Below are 21,966 nucleotides of genomic sequence, written 5' to 3' on the forward strand. Positions count from 1 at the left end.
GTAACACAACATTTTAAATCAACTATAATCCAATAAAAATTTTTAAAAAATTATCCTTAGGGTCCTCACTAATTCTAAGACTATGTACATATAATATTGATTCAAAATGTTTTGAGAATGGATGAGTCATCTCCTGGGGCAGGACTAAGGGAGACAGTGTGACAAAGAATGCTCAAGGCAGGAGAGGGGTCGGGGCAAACACCAGGTCCTGGGTGTGGCTCTCAGGGTCTCAGGACCCGAGAGCAGTGTTTCAGATACAGAAAGCTCAGTGTTGGGGCATCCCCATCCGCCGGGAGGTTCACTTTTTCCCCTCACAATCTGTGTCAGACCCTCCTGCTAGAGTACGCGATCTTGCCCCAGTTCGCCCTCCCATAGTGGGTCCGATTTCTGGGGAAGTCAATCAGGGTCACCGAGATTCTCGGTTAAGAGTCCGCACGGGCCGGGACTGATTCTTCCCAGACCCCCTGGATCCAGATCACGGCGCCCTAACCCTTCCTCTTGCTGCTCTCGGGGACGGGGAGGGGGTGGACGGACCCGGGAGTGCGGGATCAAGAGAGAAACGGCATTTGTGGAGGAAGAGCTAAGGGACCGCCTGGCCGGAGCTGAGGACCCCGGGGAAAGCCTCTTCTGCCCCGACCCTTCCGCCACCTGGACCCGGGCCCGGCCCTCCCCCGTGTCCCGCCCCCTCCTCTCGCCCACCCCTAAAGTCGCGGCCTGTCTCTGTCCCGCTGTCCCTTTCCCCTCTTCTCTACCCCCCTCACCCTCTCCTCCCCTCCCGGCCGCGTAGACCTCGGCCCCGGCACCAGTGCGGGAGTGGGGAGATGGGGGCTCTCAGCGCGTCCCCACCGCCATGCTCCCACTCTCTGCAGTGTTTCAACACTGCGTCCCAGCCGGTGGCCGGGAGCCCTGGTATTTCACCAGGATCCTGAACACCTGCGCGGCTACTACAACCAGAGCGAACCCTGTGAGCGACCCGTGCCTGGTTCCAGGTCATGACCCCCATCCCAACAGATGGACCGCGGTCGCCCCGAGCTTCGCTGGGAGGCTGCGGCACCCGCCCGCCCAGCCCCTTCCACCCGGAAGGAGCCCGCGGCTTCTTTCACCCGGTTTCATTTTCAGTTTAGGCCAGCAGTCCCCAACTTTTTTGCACCAGGAACCGGTTTTGTGTAAGACAAATTTTCGTTCGGGAGCAGGGGAGCGCGGATGGTTCCGGTGGTAATGCGAGTGATGGGAAGCAGCAGATGAAGCTTCGCTAGCCCGCTGCTCACCTCCTGCTGAGAGGCCCTGTTGCTAACAAGCCGGGGACCGGGACCGGTCAGCAGCCCAGGGGTTGCGGACCCCTGGTTTAGGCTATAATCACTGCCCAGAGGTCCGGGAGAGGCTGGCTTTGGGGCGGGGCTAAGTGGGCAGGGCTTAACGTGGACGGGGTTGTGTGGGCGTGGCTGGTCGGGGCGGGGCCAGGGTCTCAGACACACGAGTGGTTTGGTGGATGCGATCCGTCCCGTGTTGCGCGCCTCCTCCGCTGGGTACAGTGAATAGGACGCCTCTGATGGCGCCGGTTACGTCGCCCTGAACGACGGCGCGGTCTGAGCTCGCGGAGGGCAGGGCGGCTCACATCACCCGCGCGAGCGGGAGGCAGCCGGTGAGGCGGAGCGGCACAGGAACTACTTGGAGCGGGAGTGCTTGGAGTGGTACCCCAGACACCTGGAGAATCTGACAGGACGGGGACGCTGAAGCGGATCTCCCCGACCTCCCCTTGGGCTGGGGCTAGTTTCCCACAAGAGGGAAAAGTGGAATCAGCGTCAGAATACCGCCCCTCCTGCTGCTCTGTAGAAGAAGTCCACCTAGATTTTCATCTTCTGTACTACAGAGCGACTGGCCCAGAGGGCTCGCCTTTCTTTCTTTATTCCTTTTTTTTTCTATTTTTGTTTTTATTTTTAATTATCACACATTAAAATCGACTCTTTTTGATGTACAATTTCATAAATTTTAACACATGCATAGATTCGTACAACCATCACCATAATCCAATACATAAATAGAACAGTTTAGTCACCCCCAAAACACTCTCTCAGGCTTCCCTTTTGTGTTCACATCCTCCGCCCCACCTCCAACTCCTGGCAACCACTAATCTGTTCTCCACCACTACGGCTCTGTCTTTTTGAGACTGCTACATAAACCAAATAATACAATTTAATTTTTAATGTTGGTTTCCTTAAAGGACTGTTAAGGAACACAGTCCCTCGCAATGGAGGGGGAGACGATCCCTGAAACGACTGATCAGCCGTTCCCTTTGACCCCGGCAGCTGTCTTGTGAACCACGACCTTCTCTCTCAAGCTCTTGTTCTTTGCCTGAGGACATCCTTGGAGGCCTGATTCCGGTATATCTAAGTCATTCACCCTCTACCCCGGTCAGGAACAGCAGTCTGTGTTCTCCTTCTTAGAGACTTGGAGCCTCCTACCACAGGCTCTCACCCTGATTTTAGAACTTTCCAAGGAGTAGAAGATTATCCCAGATTCGCCAGTCCAGGCTGATGTCTGGGGTTTCTGCTTCCTCCTGCTAAACCAATTGTCCTGTCCATTCTCAGGATGGGCACGAGTGCTGCTTCAGTGGCCTGTGAAGGTAACCCAAAGTGTGAATTTTCTGAGTCTTCCTCCTCAGAATCCCCAAAGATGCACGTAGCCCACCACCTCATCTCTGCCCCTGAGGTCACCCTGAGGTGCTGGGCCCTGGGCTTCTACCCTGCAGATATCGCTCTGAGCTGGCAGTGTGACAGGAAGGTCCAGATCCAGGACATGGAACTTGCGGAGACAAGGGCTTTCCAGAAGTGGGTGGCCATGGGCATGCCTTTAGGAGAGGAGCTGAGATACGTCTGCTTAGTGCAACAAGCCCATCACCCTGAGATGGTATAAGGAGGGGGCTAAGAGGTGGAGCTTCTCAGAGAAAGCAGAAGCCCTTCTGGACACCTTCAGCAAGGTCAGGGCTCAAGCCTGAGGTCTGGGCCCCTCATCTCACCATCCCCACCATGGGCATCTTTGTTGGCCTGTTTCTGTTTGTGGTCCCTGCTGTGGTGACTAGAACTGTGATGTGAAGGAAGAAGCAGGTCAGGTAGGGAAGGGAGGGAGGGGATCTGAGTTTTCTTATCCCATTGGAGGGTTTTAAGCCTTAGGTAGAAGTTGGCCTTGTCTCATTAATGGGAAATATGATCCACACACAGGTACTTGCCCAGTCTGGAGCTAATTGCTAACCCTTACTTTTTTGTAAAGCACTTGTGAGAATGAAAGACAAAATTTTCGCCTTGATAATTCTGGTGTGCGGACCTGATCCCTGACACTCAAAGATCGGAGGGGAAGGTCCCTGCTGAGGACAGACATCCAGGAGGGCATTTGGTCCAATTCTTCTACATCCCCTTTCTTCATGTTTCCACATCCTGCCCTGAGTCTTCAGTCACAGTTCTAGGAACTTCTCTGTAGTCCAGGACTAGGGGGTTTGTCTAGGATCTCATGGTCCAGTCTTCTCCCTGGCCTCTCACGTGATGTGTTTTTCCCACAGCCAACAAAAAGGAGGGAGCTCTGCTCAGGCTGCACTAAGTTTGGGTGGGGATGGGGGTTGATCCCTGAGAAACGTGGGAGGGTGTAGGCAGGAGCCCATGGCCGGGACCTCACCCAGCCCATAATTTCTCCCTTAGTCACATCTCTGGGCTTTGACCACATTCTGTTTTTGCTCTACCCCAGTCAGTGAAAATGATCAGTGCTCTGATGTGTCTTTCACAGATCCTAAAGGTGAGAGCCTGGGGGCCTGGAGTGAGGGAGGGGTTGGAGCAGAGGGGACATAACAGGGTTATGGAGATTCTTTGAGTGGGACATTCTGAGCACGCGTGGACTGTTGAGAATGTCAACAGTTAGTGACTGGCCTGAATTTGTTCGCGGTTGTTTTCTTCTGCGGTGTGAGACAGCTGCCTCTGTGTGAGACTAGTGATGCAAAATTTGTTCACTCTCTTGCCATGTGACATCAAGGTCCCCTGACCTCTTTTCTCGCAGGTGGTATCTGAATGTGTCTGTGTTCCTATTAGCATCACGTGAGGAGGTTGGGAGACTGGTCCACCCCTGCCCACCAGGACCCCCTCTCCACATGACCTGTGTTCTCTTCCCCAGTCAGCTTTCCTGTTCCATCAGAGGCAGCGCTGGGCCATCTCCATCCCTGACTTGACCCCACGTTGTACTAATAATGTTTTACTTCCTTATGGAAAATAAAAAACCGGATATGAATTTCTCGTTTCTAATTTGTGTCTTGTGGGGTTGATGGGTTAATAAAGGAGAAGAGAGGCTTCCCCGGTGGCACAGTGGTTGAGAGTCCGCCTACCGATGCAGGGGACACGGGTTGGTGCCCCGGTCTGGGAAGATCCCACATGCCGCGGAGCGGCTGGACCCGTGAGCTATGGCCGCTGAGCCTGCGCGTCCGAAGCCTGTGCTCCACAACGGGAGAGGCCGCAACAGGGAGAGGCCCGCATACCGCAAAAAACATAAAGAAATAAATAAAGGAGAAGATTCCTAAAGTTTGAGGCGGGAAGTAAACGGAAGCACTGAGAACCTTCCAGCATGCACGTGTTTGCTGTTGGGGGCCGGGGTGGGATGGGGAAGACTGAAGAGCGAGCATGGACGGGGCGTGCATCAGGGCTCAGTGCACCAGTGCTCAGTGCATCCTGGGCTTGGGTGTGGTCACTCCTCAGCTGGGTCATCTTCTCTTCTCCTTTGTCCTTGTCCCTTTGGTAGAGCCTTGTCCCACCAGCACCTGTGATCACAAGGACTTAGACATCACCTTGTTCCCGTCCTGTTTCTAGGACCATGGGCAGTGAGGGCTTCATGTAGCCGGGTCAGCCTAGGTTCAGGCCTGGGTCCGGCCCTCAGCTCCCATCTTTTGTGTGTTTATGTTTCGCCTCTGTGGTGTTCTTTTGGATTATGCCTGTTCTTTTTCGTGTTTAGAGTTCTGGTCTCATTCTCCTCGGCGTGTCCCCTCTTTCTGACAGTAGCAGGAGTCATTTTGCCTGTCATCGTCCCCACAAGTCTCAGGGAAGCCCCTGCACGCAGGAGTCTCTGTGGTATTGAGATGAATTTTCCGACTCATCCAGCTCTTGCCCTTTTTCTAGGGGTGTTTCTTGGATTATTCTTCCCATACTTTACCAATATTTTTTTAAAGAACCAGATCCTGGAATGAGCAGAGAAGAGGGATCTGGTAGTTTCTCATCTTAATTAAATTCCTGTTGGGTTTCTAGCTTCTCTGCAACCTGCCCCCTCTCTCTGCCCTTAGCTCTCATAATCGGAGTGCTGGCTCCAATGCAAACTCATGGATTTATAGAGTCTAATTCAACTCACAGTTGCTTAGAAAATGGGAGCTACAAGCCTAGGCTCATCGTTTCTGAAGAGAGAAACTGAATTGTGTGCTGTAGTATGCAGGAGGGTTGGTGTGAGGGGGGAGCTTGGTGGAGGGAAGGGAAGGCAGTGCTCGTGAGGAAAGTACAGGTGGCACTGATGTCAGTGTGAGTGGCTGCTGTGCTGCAGCTGCCACGCAACAGCATTTGGCCTGAGGTTCCATTAATAAAGATACTGTCTCTAGAATAGGGAGGTGCTCTATACTGATCATTCACTCAACTGATATCCGTTGTGTGTCAGATATATGACACAGTATTTTTACATCTAGGAAACCTCGGTGAGCTAAAAACAAGCAAACATTGCTGGCCCTGTGGAGCATATGTTCTGTTGGTAAGAGGGAGACTATACTATAAGCATAGTAAATGAGGGAAGTGTTTATGTTAGAGGTTGGTTAGAGCTTTGAGGAAAGTGATTCCGAGTATACACGTGAGGGGGAGGGTAGATGGCTATTCTACTGGTGTGGTCAATGCGGGCCTCATTGAGAAGGTGACCTTTGAGAAAAGATTTGCAGGACATGAGAATCGTCTAAGAGGATATCTGGGGGAAGTTCTTTCCAGACAAGAAAAGCCACCGGTGCAAATACACTAGGCAGGAGTCTGCCTGTGTATTCAAGGAAGAGTGAGGAGGCTGGTGTGGCCAGAGCAGAGAGGAATTGACGTGAGGTCTGATCGTGTCAGACCTGCCTAGATCATGTAAGGCCTCAAGGATACTGGAAAGATTTTGAAACAAAAACATTTTGGTTTGTTTTGTTTCTTTTTTGAAACAAAAAAGAAGAGCAGTTATGTTTTCTAGTCTCCTTCCCCAGCCCTACTCAGAAGACTTAGAATCTTCTCTAGCTTTTGCCAACCTTATCCACCTAGGGACTGGACCCCATTTCTGCACGCCTAGCCCATTGCTGTGATCCTGCTTTAAACCTCATGGACTGACCACCTGAAACAGCAAGGCTGCTGCTACCCATCTGGCCCCAAGTCATGTCCACCTGGAGACTCTTGTACTCAATCCACAAGATCACAACTGCTATTAAGTTGATACTGGCCCTCACCATGAGGTCTCCAGGCTCTTGTCAATACCATGGTAAGAGATGCTGGCAACCACCCAAAGGCATTGCCTCTAGTGAGTCTGTTGACCTGGTCTAAGCCCTCTGCAGTTCTAGCTCCTGCTTCTTTCCAAATGTCCAGACACTGAAGTCCCAGCAAGCTTCCTGGTAAGCCAGCACTACATATGTGCCCCCACATTTTACAGATGAGAAAATGCAGATTCAGAGTAGTTGAGAAGATTACCCATAAAAGCAGCAGAAGATTGGCAAAACTTATGTAAATTAGGACAGAGGGGCACACATCACAGTTACTGCAAAAGTTGGACTTAATGAAAGAGTACTATAACAAAAGATTTGAAATTAAATGGACATGTATTAGAATCCTGGCTCAGGTACTAGCTGCAGTATTGTACATGCCTAACCTGTTTCTCAGTTTTCTTACCTCTAAAATGGGGGTAATACCTGCATTAGTTATCTAATACCCCCAAACAAACCCTAAAACAACAAACATTTATTACCTCATAGATCCTGTGGGTCAGGAATCTGGGCCTGCCTCACCTTGCGGCCTCTGACTCAGGGTCTCTCAGGAGGTTGCGGTTACGATATCAGCCAGGACCGGAGTCTCATCTGGAGTCTCACGTGTCTAGGAGGCCAGACTCAGTTCCTCTTGAGCTGTTGGACTGCGGGTTTCATTCCTCACTGGGTTGGCCAGAGGGCTTCCCTCTGTTTCCTGCCCCAGGGTAGCTCACAGCAGGTCAGAGCAAGCAAGCTAGAAAGCAGGAAAGGGCCCCGGAATGGAAAACCAGGCTTTTTATCTCCTAATCTCTGAAGTGTCAGTCTTTCACTTCTGCCATATTCTTCTCTTTAGAAATGAGTCACTAAATCCAGACCAAACCCAAAAGGAGATAATTATACAAGGGTGTGGACACCAGGAGGAGGAGCCAATGGGCGTCATCTTAGGGGTGAATCTTAGATTCATCTTAGGGACTGACTACCACAATGCCTTTAATGTAAAGACTTAAAAAATAGAAAAGAAATATGTACAGCATCCCGCATACAGTAAGAGCTTAATAAATAACACATATTGGTGAACTACAATTTCTAGCAAAGAATCCTTGTTTAAAACCACAAATGTATACCTCCCAAAGAAGGAGGCTTTGGGCTTCCCTGGTGGCGCAGTGGTCGAGAGTCCGCCTGCCGATGCAGGGGACACGGGTTGGTGCCCCGGTCCGGGAAAATCCCACATACAGCGGAGCGGCTGGGCCCGTGAGCCATGGCCGCTGAGCCTGCGCGTCCGGAGCCTGTGCTCCGCAATGGGAGAGGCCACAGCAGGGAGAGGCCCGCGTACCGCAAAAAAAAAAAGGGAGGCTTGATAAGTCCTTAGATGAGACTCATTTTTATCAGAAGGTGTTTCTGTTTGATCAGTAAGATGGTTGTGCTTCATTGTATTTCAGAATAAGTTTCAGGAAGTGAAACAGAGATTTCTAAAATGTTTATCTGACATTATAAGAAGGAGAAAATCATAGGGTCAGGGTAGGTGTGCCTAGTTGCTAGGAGAGCAAAATCCCTTTAGAGATTAGTCATTTTGAAGGTGATGCTTAATAATGGCATTTAGTTTTAACTGTAGTGTTAGTGAAAATAATCAGGTAGATAAATGTTGAGACTAGAGGCTGTCGCACTTGTATTCTTCATAAAGAACATTACGAAGACTTAGCCTGTGATGGAGGAAGTTCGTTCCTGACATGTGCTCCTCCGACCCCTCTGAGGCTACTACTGAGAGTTTGCTTTCTGTCCCCTTAAATTCTGTGATTCTGCACATGATCTAATACGTCTTTCTGTGACGTCTTTCTTATGACAGCACTTGTGTGTTAGAATTGTTTGTCAAAATGTGTTTCTCCCAGTAGAACATACACTTTTTGAGTGCAGAGTCCTTGCCTTAGTTTTATTTACATCCCCAAGTCCTAGCATAGTGCCTGCAGAGAAGACACCCAAGAAATGTATGTAAAATGTTGCTGAATAGTCCATTTCCCCCTCTTTGCAAAATAATTCAGATTAAGATTTTAGCACTCGACCTGACAGGGCATCATTTTTTAGTATATTTAGGGAAGCTTCAGTAATTTTCAGAAACATTCATTTGACAATCTCAAAAAATCCAATTCTTTACAACTTACTTGAAATAGTTTTATAGTAGGGTTCCCCATGACACTAATAAGGTATCAGATGTTCTGAATCCCCTCCAGATTTCCCAACGACCCTTCTTCAAAGGAGTCAATTGATTACGGCTATCTTAAAAAATAATAAATTTCTCTAAAAGTAGATATTGAGGACAGTCCAAGTATGCTGACTGGAAATATAAAGAAAAAAAAACCCAAAAAACAAAAAAAAAAACTGCAATGAAAGTGATTTTTCCGAGATGAAAAAGAAGCAATCAGAAGAATCTGTTGTAACCAATCACGGGCCAGTTTTATATTTCTGCTGAAATGTCACTTTATTCCTTGTTAAGTTCCTGACTCCTTGTCATTTCACTCCCCACTTAACAACAGATGCTGCATTTCAAGTTGGAACAAAGGTTTCTTTTGAGGAAAGTGGCTTCGAATGGTAGATTTTACTCTCTTCTCTCATTCTCCGGGCACACGTTCCTCCTTTATCGTACTTCTTTGTCATTTCACCCTCATCTTCCCTCTCCTCTTTTTCCATCGAATCTTCTCACTGTCTCTTCAAGCACTTCTTACTCATTTACCCCAATGTCTTTCCTTTTTCCTCTTCACTCCCCACATATATTCACCACCCATTCTGCTTTATAACGCATTTTTAACTCTTTCATTATTGAGTCCTCTTTTCTTGTCACACCTGCTTCTACCCTCAGCTGGCTATCATCATTTTTCAAACTCTATACTTAAATGAGCACATCAGTGTGCATCTATTGGAGAAGGGAAAGTAAATAGTGTTTTTCCAAGTTCATATTTTCCCCTTTTAATAATTTGAGCATAAGCTGTTAAGAAGAAAGATGCCTCTGCCCACCATCACATTCCTAGTCTTTATTCTACCTCTTTAATTTTTTTTATTTTTTGGCCGTGCCATGCAGCTTGTGAGATCTTAGTTCCCCGACCAGGGATCGAACCTGGGCTCTCAGCAGTGAAAGCAAGGAGTCCTTACCACTGGACCGCCAGGGAATTCCCATTATTCTACCTCTCTTAAAAATGGCATTATTTAATTTAGCTCACAGGAGCTAGAGACAGTACAGAGGGCATCAGAGCACTCAGTGAAGTCAACTGGAATGACAGAAAAGGGTACACTACTTACACCCTTGGAGATGAGTCACTAGGTTAAAGGGAAGAAGCCAGGCAAGAAAGAGCAGAGGACGAGTTGAACGAGACCTTGTGTAATTCAGAAAAGGCAAAGCCATCACACTTCAGTCACCCTTCTAGAACCAAAGAACTTACAGAAATCCCTTGACCAAGAAACATCCCATGTATCATTGTTGAATACATTAGTGACTGGGAAATATACATTATAAACAAGGAGTCATTTTCCATCTTTAATCGTTTTGTCAAAATAATCTGAACATGGGTACATAAATACTTGATTTGTTGTAAGAATGTGCAGCATAAAAGTCCCTGAGACATATCCAAGAATGACTTGAACTGTGTTCGTTGCAATTATTCACCATACTAATTACCAAGGGCTGGGCTCCCTTCCCTGATATTTAAGGCATGTTATTAAAAAAAGATATATATATCATATATACACACATATATAAAATATAATAATTACATATTATATATAAATAGATATATATTTTACTAATGCTACATCAGAGTCTCCCTCTCTGGTGCCTGGATTTTCCACCAGTTTACTGATGCTGTGTAGTAAGTCATTTCCAGACTGTAAGGAAGGCACTTAGGGAGGTAAATTAGTTCTTTAAGCCCTACGGTGCCAGTTAGTGGAATGAGGGCAATGGAACTAGAAGGTCCCAAGAGAAGATGTTGTCCAACCCCCTCCTTTTGCAGTTCAAGTGACAGAGGCTCAAAGGAGTTGTGACTTGCACAAGCACGGCTGGTTCTGCCACTATTACTGTAACCTTAGGTAAGTCCTTAACCAGGTCCCCCTTCTGTAAAATGGACTGATGATCATCACAGCTAACATCTTCCAGGTGCTTCCTGTGTGCCCGACGTTGTCCTGAGTACTTTAAGTGTCTTTTCTAATTCTCCCAACACCTCCATAAATTATATATGATTACCTTCAATTAGAGATGAGAATTTCAATACGCAGAAAGCTTAAATAATTTACCCGAGATGAGACAACTAGGAAACGTTGCAAAGCTGGTCTAGTAACTGCCAAAATTCTCTAATTCCAATTCGTAAAAGAAAACCCCAGCAGGTAGGTTCTCAGATTCCTATCTCTAAAAGTCTAGAGCAGAGTTAACAAACTATAGCCCACAGGCCAAATCCCGGCACCGCCTCTGTTTACAGATTGTCAGTGGCTGCTTTTTGTACTACCAACAGCAGAGGTGAGTAGTGGCAGCAGAGACTGTATGGCCGGCAATGCCTGAAATATCTACTCTCTGGCCCTTTACAGAAAAAGTGTGCTGATCCCTGCTCTAGAGCTTTGAAAATTTGGAGCATCCTGTAACTGTATAGCACTTTACAATGTACAAAGCACCCTGGCAAACACATTTAATCCTTGTTTTGCAGGGGCATTCATGCATTATAAAGAAGCACGCTAATTTAAGTAACTCGCCTAATCAGGGCCACAGGGGCAGAAAGTGGCAAAACCACACACCCAGGTTTTGACTCCAAATTGCGAGCTCTTTCCATGAAGCTACCCTGTCTCCTCTAAATTACTGCTGAGGAAGGGTTTGGAAACTGGAAAGGACCTGTGAATACTGAAAGCAAGTCAGACTGTCTTCTTGATGCAAATATTTCAGGCGTACTCGTGTAATTAAAGTCATCGAGCACTAAAAATATTACATTAAATTTGCAATACATTTGAAAGAAAAGTTTATGAAAGCCATTTTGAAACACATGTGATGCATCCCTATGTATTTTTATATTAGCGTATGTGAAATTTTAACCTGCTCAATTTAGAAGGACTTGAAAAATGAAATCATATAAAATGAGCAATTGCCACATTTCTCTGGCTGTTTGATGAAATTAGCCTAAAAATATATTGTTTTTTCCTTACCCCAAATTTGCACATAAAACTGCAATTATACCTTCCTCATGCTAAGTATTCAATAAATAACATGATTAGTTTTAAATAGAGTTAATACCAAGGACAGCATTAGTAAAATAATACTTATTTAACAATATAAATTAACCAGAACAAAAACAATTTTTAAAAAAAAATTCACAGAAAGCACAGTGCTTCTTCCTAGTCTGCAAATTCTAGCTCAACCTAAATGGCAGTAATGACTCTTGAAATAGTATGGCTGAGCTTTAGGGATTCATTTGAAATACATGAATAAAAAGGAAGGCCACTTCCTTTTTATTTCAGATATATTCTGTAACATACCCTGAGATTTAATTCTACAACCCCTATAAATGGATAAGGAGGCACCCTGAAACCACTGCAAGAAGGGAAATAAACCTCTCTCTCTGTCACCAATTGAGTCACCACTATGTGTTAGGCACCTTATTACTTTATTTCCTGAACAGCTCGTAAGGAGCTGTGAAGTCATTCCTTGCCCCATTTTACAGTTAAGAAAGTTGAGACTCAGGGTTATTACTAATTTGCCCAAGGTCACATGGCTGGAATTCAGAGTTAAGGCAGATTACCTTCAAACTATCCCCCACTGTCCCACGTAGATTCCCAATAACACCAAGACCACTGACCAATAATTCATAAATACTTATTTTAAGAACAGAATCTTTCCTTCTTTATTGGGGGTCTATTTTGATATAATTTGATAATTATCAAATTATTGATAATTTGGTAATTCTGCCCATACTATAATATTTTAATGAGGACATTTTATCCAGGGATTTCAATTTCTCCTTTTAAGGAAAAGGGAGAATTGAAGCACCTAGACGTTAGTAAGTGTTTCGAACAAATGCATAGAGATAAAAGTTACTTTATGATTCAGCTAATTGTACTAATCAAATGCAAAATTACTGTTTACAGCAGAATTCTGTATAAACCTAATTAATCTTGGACCTTACCCACAACAGTCACTGAGGGTGCTTATTATAATAAATCAAGGAGAAAAAAAACCCATTATTTCAGGCTTTAAATCAACTGGCTTTCTAATAATTGATTTATGGTATTACTAAGAATGTCACTTTACTCCTAATTTATCCCTCCCCCCCAAATTAGGAGTTTGGGATTAACAGATACACAATACTATGTATAAAACAGATAAACAACAAGGATCCACTGTATAGCACAGGGAACTATATTCAATATCTTGTAATAACCTATAGTGGAAAAGAATCCGAAAAAGAAGGTATATTATCTATAATATATATGCTATATAGAATATATATTATATATATATACTACATATATAATATATATATTAACTGAATCACTTTGCTGTACACCTGAAACTAACACAACACTGTTAGTCAACTATACGTCAATCAAACAAAAAAAAGGAAAAAAACCCAAAAAATCCCACTGGATTAATGCCCAGTCAACATATTTGGGCTTCCCTGGTGGCGCAGTGGTTGAGAGTCCGCCTGTCGATGCAGGGGACACGGGTTCGTGCCCCGGTCCGGGAAGATCCCACATGCTGTGGAGCGGCTGGGCCCGTAAGCCATGGCCGCTGAGCCTGCGCGTCCGGAGCCTGTACTCCGCAACGGGAGAGGCCACAGCAGTGAAAGGCCCGCGTACCACAAAAAAAAAAAAAAAAATGGGGCTTCCCTGGTAGCGCAGTGGTTAAGAATCCGCCTGCCAATTCAGGGGACACGCGCGGAGCAACTAAGCCCGTGCACCATAACTACTGAGCCTGCAATCTAGAGCCCGCGAGCCACAACTACTGAACCCGTGTGCCACAACTACTGAAGCCCACGCGCCTAGAGCCCGTGCTCCGCAACAAGAGAAGCCACCACATTGAGAAGCCCACGCACCTCAACAAAGAGTAGCCTGGGGCTTCCCTGGTGGCTATCAATGCAGGGGACATGGGTTCGAGCCCTGGTCCAGGAAGATCCCACACGCCGCAGCGCAACTAAGCCCGTGCACCACAGCTACTGAGCCTGTGCTCTAGAGCCCACGTGCCACAACTACTGAGCCCGTGTGCTGCAACTACTGAAGCCTGGGCGCCTAAAGCCCGTGCTCCACAATGAGAAGTCACCGCAATGAGAAGCCCGCGCACTGCAATGAAGACGCAACACAGCCAAAAATAAAATAAAATAAATTAAAACAAACAAACAAACAAAAAAAGAGTAGTCCCCGCTTGCCGCAACTAGAGAAAGACTGCGCACAGCAACAAGGACCCAATGCAGCCAAAAATAAATTAAATTTTTAAAAAAAGAACGTTACTTTAAACAAATAAGTTCTGCCAATTGATTTATCAAAGTCCACTATTTACTTTTTGACAGTGGTAGATTATAAGAGCCTTAAAGAGAGGAACCTAGCCTTACACATTTTTGTTTTTCCCGTGGTGCAGGTACATGGTGACACCTAATATGCTGTTCATTCAACAACTTTTAAAGTCAATGCATATATTTTCAAAGTTGGTCCCACAGCACAGTCTCAAGGGCACTAGAAATGTGAGGATGTACCCACTGTACTACTGGGCAGACCAGGAGGGGAACCTGGTGGCCCCAGGGAGAACTGCAGATTTCTGTAACAAAAGATAAAGTTTTTACTGCAGGCACTGATTAAGTTCTATTCCCTAGCAACTAAACATTTAACTTAAAACAGAATCAAAAACCGCTATTAACAGACAGGAAACTTTCTTCCTTTTGCATGATTCCATAATACAGTGCAATCCCTTTCATTGTTCTGCAGACAGGTAATGCCAGGACCCCATGGAGGACTGACTTTCCAGTTTTAAATTTCAGCTCCAGTAAAGACACAAAATAAATAATTTTGTGGAAAGTGACACTGTGGCTTCCTTCTCTTCTGTTTGTAAACACAGGCTGGTTTTCTGGGAGGAAGGGAGAAGAAGGTTGCTTCTGCTTTATTTTCACATCTGTAATTTTAATATGCTTTTTAAAAGATCCAGGTTATAGAAAAACATAGACACAGAAAAAATCAGTTAGCAGATGATTATTCACATTATAAAGGGATTCTCCATAGGGTTCCATTAAATATTGCGCTCTTCTAAAACAGTGAATTTGATTTAAAAGCGGCTTTTCAAGAATACATTTGTGTAAAGTGAGGTACACCAAATATTCATCTTAACTCTTCTCCAAGGACAATCCAGCATCTTGTTTCCATTCATAAAGCAAGGGAACAAACAACAGCACTTGTTAAGGAAGTCAGTGGATTCTTGGACCACCCTCCTCACCTTTCTTAGGAGATGACGCTTTGAGAAATCCAGGCACAAAGAGAAAGACCCACCTGTGGCCACAGTCCTTTCTCTATCCTGCAACAAGGCTCTTTCTGAAACCAGGGGTTTGCCGCATTCGGCCCAGTCACGTGAGTGGAGGAGCATTGTGTGAGATTTGGACTCAGCACAGGCCACAAATATGGCCTGTGGCACATGAGGAAATTCAGAGCCACTGACAATTGTTTCTTGTAGGTAAGCTGTTTCTTCACCTCTGCACTGGTTACAAGGGGAGGAAGGCCCCCATCTTCACCCCAGAGCTCAGATGCCCTTGGACAGCAGAGGAAGCCCAACTGCTAGTTGTCCAAAAACCATGAGCACCCAGGACCCTTCCCACCCAGTCTTTGTGCTGAATAATATTACTTGGTAAGTCAACTTTAATCTATGGGAATAGATTAAAAATGGGTGTTTGGAAAATACAGTCCCATGATCCGGCAGTTAAGGAGATGCACAGCGGAGGATCCGGAGGATCCAAAAGCCGACGACTTGGCCTCCCTGGGTTACAGCCAGGGGAGGGTGGCTTCACCGCTGAAACCAGCCAGCCAAGTTAGGGACGCTCTTGGGCTGGTCCCCAGCCATCTGCACAGCCTGGCAGGCCCGGCACCAAGGCTCGTCCCAGAAGGAGGTGACGTGCACGGCATAGCTCCGACGCCAGCTGAAGTATCCGCGGTAGGCAGCTGGGTTTCGATCGAGGAATTGCAGGTGGGCCGCCAGGGAGGAGGCATCAGGGAAGTCGTCCACGTGGATGAAGGCACGGCGGGGCATGAAGCGCTCGTAATTGGCACGGTCTGGGCCCAGCACCACCGGCACCGCCCCAGCCAGGAAGGCGTTACGCCACAGCTTCTCCGTGATGTAATCCAGGTGCTGCGAGTTCTCGAAGGCCAGGTAGAACTTGTAGCGGGCCACTGTGTGCAGGAGCCCGACATCGGACAGCGGCTGCCCGGGCCCACCCTTGCCGAAGACGTCTACGGTCACGTACTGGCTCAGCTGGCGGTAGTAGCGGACCCGCGCCTGGCGCTCGTCCCAGTTGCTCACCACCCAGGCCACCAGCCCTTGTTTCCGGGCCAGCGGCGGGACCAGACCCGGCGGCTGCTCGCTGGGATGGGTCCTGGGGTAGAGGTAGCCGTAAGGCACGAAGATGTCCGAGTCGGCCCGGTAGGAGAGCGTCCAGTTGAAGAGGTTACCTGCCAGGCTCTGCAGCCCCGGGGAGTGGGTGGGCGACTCGAAGTTCATCCACACCCAGCGCTGGCCGGGGGGCCTGGGGCCCGAGGCAGCCAGGGCTAAGGCCTCCGCGGCTTCCTCCTCGTCGTCCATCAGCACCTGCTGCTCCTCCGCCGGGCGCACGTAGACGCCCCAGGGCGGGGGCCAGTCCTGGGGTCCCCTCACCAGGTCTCTGTGGTGGAAAAGCACCGCCTGGGCCTCCCCGTAGTCCGCGCGATCAGTGAGCAGGAGGCAGCCGCTGATGTTGAAGCGCAACCGGCAATCGGGGTGCGGCCTTTTGGCTCTGTGCCGGCCCCCGAAGGGCTCCCACCACAGCAGCACGCTCACCCGCCGCGGCGGGACGGAGGAGGCCCAGGGCAGGGGCGGCAGCTGCTTCCAGCAAACATAGACGACCACGGCGCTGCACACCAGGCTGGCGGCCATCAGCGCCAGATGGGTCTCGGACAGCCTCAGGCCTCCACGCGGAGTGCGCCGCCCGCCCCACCGCGCGCTCATGGCGAGCGCCGGCAGAGCCGCTACCGCCTGCCGCGCGGCCGCAAGCCCGGAGCGGCGGCGACCGCTCTCATGCTGCCACTGAGGGTCCAGCCTTCGTTGCTGCTCGCCGCCCGACCTGGAGCGGGAAAGGGCGGTCCCAGTATCTAAAGGCCCGCAGGTCTTCCTCTCTTCCTCAACACTCATCGCCCGGCGAGGGCCCAGGGCGAGGGAAGCAGACGCGGCGGCCCAGCCCGGCGCAGCCCCGTCCCTCCCCTCAACTGCGCGCCCGACCAGACCAGCCCGGCCAAGCCCTGGACGCCTCCTGCGGCACCTCCGCCCACTCCCCGGCCCCTCCAGGGTTCCCGGACTCCCCGGCAGCGCCCCGCCCGCGACTCCGGATGCCGTCGCCGTGATCCCGGACCTCTCCGCGTACCCCACGCCTTGGCCTGGCGCTAGTGCTCTCGCCCGCCGGGGATTCCCTCCCAGCTGCGCCCGAGCCCTCAATCGCGGCCGCCCAGATCCTTGCCTTCCAGAGTGAGGGCCCGGTCCATCCCTGGGCGCCGGCAGGTGGCGCGAGACCCTCCAGAAGCCGCGGCGGCGCGAGCGCAGGCGGGCACGGGAGGAAGGCGGCCCAGGGGTGCCGAGCCTCCGGGCGGGATCGAAGATCCGCTTCCTTCCTCTCGCCCCATCAATGGCCAGCGACGCCTGCCGGAGGGAGGGAGCCCGCGAGGCCAAGGAAACGTGCTGAAAGAGGCGCAGCCTACGCGAAGCCGACCTTGACCTCGTGACCTGCCGCCGACGCAGGCAGGTAGTGCAGTCAGCTCCCGCGGCGCGGCCCACAAAGGTGGTGCATTTTGTGAAACCAAGTTTTCAAGGAAACCCTACTGTCAGGAGAACATTCGCTTTGCCTACAGCCCCAAAAGAGGAAAGAGAAGAATCGAAAATTTTCTGAGCAATGAAAACACATTCTTTTTCTTCGCTCCCCCACTGAATGAACGCTTCTGCCTGCTGGCTCATAGCTTTCTTTGTACCAGAGCTATGAATTTCCTGCCTATTCAGTGGGATGAATGAATGAACAACACCATTAATTTTACTAAGCACTTAAGAAACAGCGTAATATCTGCACTCATGAAGATCCAGCAAAACACTCTGAACTATAAAACGATGACTAAGATAAATATTATAGCATCCAAGTTTAGGGTATAAAGGGTAAGTATCACAGTGGCCTCTTCAGGTTTATCAATGAAGCAACTGAGGCATCTACCTCTACCTTGACTTAAGGAGTTTTTTTTCCCTGATGGCTTGAATTTGAATTTCTGGATTTTGGCCTTCATTTATGTAATTTAACTTTTATTCAGCAAAGTTCTAAATAGGGCATGGGTGGGCTGCTGACCTAAGGAGAGGAGGCAGTTTTGAGAGAATTTCTAGATCACAGCAGTGCATTGGTGGTGCCCCAGCCCAGTGCCATGTAAGTTACAAGATGTTAGGGAATAAGTAGACTTGCTGGGAATGGGGCCATCCTGTCAGGTGTTTTTGATGTTATGCCATTTGGATTTATTGTGCAGAACTTTTTCATTGAAAACCAAGTACAGATTGTAAAAGCTTCTATAAAAATGGTTTCATTTAGGTAGTTTCAAGTGGCATTACCTGCCCACCCACAGTGACAATTTGGGAGCTGAATGGACAGCGCTAGGTGCTCTGGCTGTACCCATCAACCTAGTGATAATTTCTCCTACACACCAAAAACTTTTACAATGTTTTTATAGAATCATTTTTCAAGCTAGTTAAGCAAATTGTCTTTGAAATTAGAAATTTCAGTGATTCTCCACTCTTATTTTTAATTAGAAAGAAAAAGCTATAAATGCATGAATAACTTTATTCAACCAAAGGAAGGAAAGGACATATTGGCTTTTCTTTTTATGCAATTCAAAAATCTATACCTTTATGCCCATTCCTCCCCAACTTCAGTTAAATAAGACATCATAGATAGAGCCTAACATTGTGTTTGGCATTTGGTAAATGTTAGCCTACTTGCTTGTATCCTCCCCCCACTCCCAATTTTCCCTTAGATCCTTCAGATATTCCAATTAAAGCAACTTTTTACTGGCAGAACGGCTCAGATCTCATGAATATCAATTTCCATTGTGTCCACTTATCTTGGTAGGGTGCAGGACCACAAACTGTCCCTACTTCAGTCATATCTTGGTGTATGCGAGGGGATACGAAGCAGAAGGTAGTGGCTGGATCAGTGAAAAAGTCATGACTTACCTACAAACTATATGCATTTATTCACCGGGCAATGGTTTGTTCTTACTTAAAAGGGATGGAGGGGAGGAGGCAAGAGGAGGAAAGGCTTTAAGGGAAAGTAATAAAGCCAGGTGTTCTCATTTATTCATTTAGCCAACTGGGAAACTGGGATGAAAACCACTATTTCTACCTTTCAGAATCTATGGAGAGGAAGGGATCTTGGAAGGTTTTGAGAAGGTGGTTCCTGAAATAATTAGGAATGATTAAAATGGGGGAGGAAGAGGGCTTAGACATTAGTCTAAACAGAAGAAGCAGCATATGCAAAGGCCAGGCAGTGAGAACCAGGATAGTAGGTTAGGAATTACAAGAGTTTAGTTTGGCTAAGGAGATAGGGTTTTATCCTGAAGCCTGTGGAGAGTCCTTGAAAGGCTGTAACAAAGCAAGGGAGCAATATAATGAGATTAGTATTCTTTTTAAAATTTATTTATTTTAGTTTTGGCTGCGTTGGGTCTTTGTTGCTGTGCGTGGGCTTTCTCTAGTTGTGGTGAGCGGGGGCTACCCTTCGTTGCAGTGCGCGGGTTTCTCATTGTGGTGGCTTCTTGCGGAGCATGGGCTCTAGTTGCACAGGCTTCAGTAGTTGTGGCTTGCGGCTTCTAGAGCGCAGGCTCAGTAGTTGTGGCACACGGGCTTAATTGCTCTGCGGCATGTGGGATCTTCCCAGCCCAGGGCTCAAACCTGTGTCCCCTGCATTGGCAGGCGGATTCTTAACCACTGTGCCACCAGGGAAGCCCTGAGATTAGTATTTTTAAAAACTCATTTGTGGGAGGAGGTGAGTATACAGAAGAGGACGTGAGATGGGCTTCTGGTGTGGTGGCCGTGTTTATTGATGTGGGCACTGGTTAATGGGTGTGCTTGGTTGAGGAAATTCATCAAGCTGTATGCTTACATATGTAATTTTATGTATGTATATAATATGTCAGTAAAATGTTGCTAAGAAACAAATCATTCTGTCATCACTAAAGAATGAGTTGGATATTAGGGACCAGGATAAGAGTAGAAGTATCCAGTCCAGTTAGAAAGCTCTTGCTATAATTCAGATTGAAACAAAAAAAGCCTGAACTAAGACAGTAGCTGTGAGGATGAGATTAAATTAAAATTAAAGGAGAATAGATGCAGAGGTACTTAGGAAGCCAGTCTCTTTCTCCAGGAAGCCTTCCTGGACACCCATATGAACACATCCAGGGTAGGTTACATGCCCCTCCTGTGTGTGCCCATATACACATCTTTCAGAACATCACTGGGCAGCAATCATGGCTGTTTCAGTCAAACTCCATCTCTTGCACAGAACCAGGCATCTAGTAGTATTCATCATCTCAATGAAGACTTGAATGAATGAATGAATGCTCTTAATGTATTATTGAAATGATCTTTTGGTATCACTGTTCCCCAACTAGAAAGTGGGCCAGTATCAGGAGAAGCTGACAATGTGAATGACTTGCTGTGACCTTAAGAAGCTCCTTAAGCTTTCCGTGTAAAATGCTACACATGTATTAATCAGGACCCCGGGGACAAGCTTCGGAAACTCCATCAGATTAGGCTGGGTCTCGGGGCTTCCCAGGTGGTGCAGTGGTTGAGAGTCTGCCTGCCGATGCAGGGGACACGGGTTCGTGCTCCGGTCCGGAAAGATCCCACATGCCGCGGAGCGGCTGGGCCCGTGAGCCATGGCCGCTGAGCCTGCGCGTCCAGAGCCTGTGCTCCGCAACGGGAGAGGCCACAACAGTGAGAGGCCCGGGTACCACAAAAAGAAAAAAAAAAAAAAAAAAATTAGGGTGGGTCTCATCGGCCCAACCTGGACAGGGTGCTCATTCTCGAAGCAATCACTGTGGTCAGGGGATGTGGACTCTCTTTACACCCTCTTCTGGATCTAGGGCGTAGAATCAGTCCCATATAAACCTCATGGACTAATAGTGGGGTGAAGGTAGTTGCCCAAAGGAAAAAGTGAAGTGCTGTTCCCTGAAGAAGAGGGAAGGGATGGTGGACAGAGGCCAACACAACGTGTCTACCAGCCTTGTGCAAGGAATTATTATTATTCTAAATGAATTCTAAATCAATTTAGAACTTTAAACATTCTATGATTCTTTTTAATTTGGTAATAATAAACAAATGTTTCTTTCGTGTATTTAAAGGCCTCCCAGTTTCCACAAAATATTACACAGGAAAAACTGGATCTCAGTCGCAAGCATGATGACAAAGTCAGGTATCAAGAAGGGCTTTTGGCCCCTGAATTTGCTAAAGATGTGTAGAGGGGAGCTCCAAAATTCAAGGCTCATTTTTTTTTCTTTTTTTAAAAAATACGGAACACTTCATGAATTTGCATGTCTTCCTTGTTCAGGGACCATGCTAATCTTCTCCGTATCGTTCCAATTTTAGTATATGTGCTGCCAAAGCGAGCATTCAAGGCTCATTTAATCAAGATAGATGAGGGCTCCATGCACAATGGGGCCAAGAATGGCCTATTCAGTTCCAAATTCTCTGGGGGCAAGAATCAGGCCAACTGTGGTTCCTCGAAGTCTAACTCTTGCTTTGTTCTTCCCCAGGGAAAGAATTCATTTTAAGCCTGTCCTACTGCTCCTCGCCAGAGACAGTTGCTGTTTTCCAGGGATGCCTCAGAACATGTTCTGACCGCCTTGAGTCTGCCCACGAGCACCAAGCTCGGTCAGCTGCAGGTGCATGAGAAACAGGCTACCCTCAAATGGGTGGCTGTTTTTCGCTGAGATTTCTGTGGCTGAACATTGACCTGCCAAGTATACTTCAAATGTTTTTCTTGAAGAGATAAAAGGGCAAAGTTCCTCCCAGTATTACGTACTTACCGGGAAATGGGGAGCAGCCAGTGAGCGGGTGCAGCTGGAAAAGCTAACCCGTATGCAAAAAAAGATGGGCTTATTTCTTTCGTCAGATACAAGTTTTTAACTGTGTATAACTGGGCAGATGATTATGGAATGATTGTTAGTTTAAAAGTATTAGGAATTGTATAAATTCCCCAACAATCCACAAGTTATTGGTC

At 47.5% G+C, this 21,966-nt stretch overlaps 1 protein-coding gene, 1 long non-coding RNA gene and 1 other non-coding gene across 5 annotated transcripts; 1 reads left to right on the forward strand and 2 right to left on the reverse strand.

Annotated features, from left to right (window-relative positions):
• The first annotated feature begins 748 nt into the window (after positions 1–748).
• On the forward strand, positions 749–4,269 carry LOC141279327 (uncharacterized). 2 transcript variants are annotated; one of them, XR_012333367.1, is made up of 2 exons: positions 749–1,166; positions 2,222–4,269. It is a non-coding gene; the product is annotated as an uncharacterized lncRNA (long non-coding RNA). The 2 variants fall into 2 exon arrangements; XR_012333366.1 differs by lacking the exon at positions 749–1,166 and adding an exon at positions 1,192–1,642.
• Positions 4,270–9,991: 5,722 nt separating this feature from the next.
• FUT4 (fucosyltransferase 4) lies at positions 9,992–18,293 on the reverse strand. Of its 2 annotated transcripts, XM_019923810.3 has the most exons (2): positions 17,182–18,292; positions 9,992–16,791 (listed from the first exon to the last, which is right to left on the reverse strand). In XM_019923810.3, the coding sequence occupies exon 2, from the start codon at positions 16,674–16,676 to the stop codon at positions 15,483–15,485; it is 1,194 nt and encodes a 397-aa protein (XP_019779369.1). In that variant the 5' UTR covers positions 16,677–16,791; positions 17,182–18,292; the 3' UTR covers positions 9,992–15,482. The 2 variants fall into 2 exon arrangements, with proteins under 2 accessions (XP_019779369.1, XP_073664399.1); XM_073808298.1 differs by having other exon boundaries at positions 9,992–18,293.
• Positions 18,294–21,249: 2,956 nt separating this feature from the next.
• LOC117313479 (U6 spliceosomal RNA) lies at positions 21,250–21,356 on the reverse strand. Its single transcript, XR_004527985.1, has one exon. It is a non-coding gene; the product is annotated as a U6 spliceosomal RNA (small nuclear RNA).
• Positions 21,357–21,966: the final 610 nt, after the last annotated feature.

The sequence above is a fragment of the Tursiops truncatus genome, chromosome 8, assembly GCF_011762595.2.
Source record: "Tursiops truncatus isolate mTurTru1 chromosome 8, mTurTru1.mat.Y, whole genome shotgun sequence".
Classification (NCBI taxonomy): domain Eukaryota; kingdom Metazoa; phylum Chordata; class Mammalia; order Artiodactyla; family Delphinidae; genus Tursiops; species Tursiops truncatus.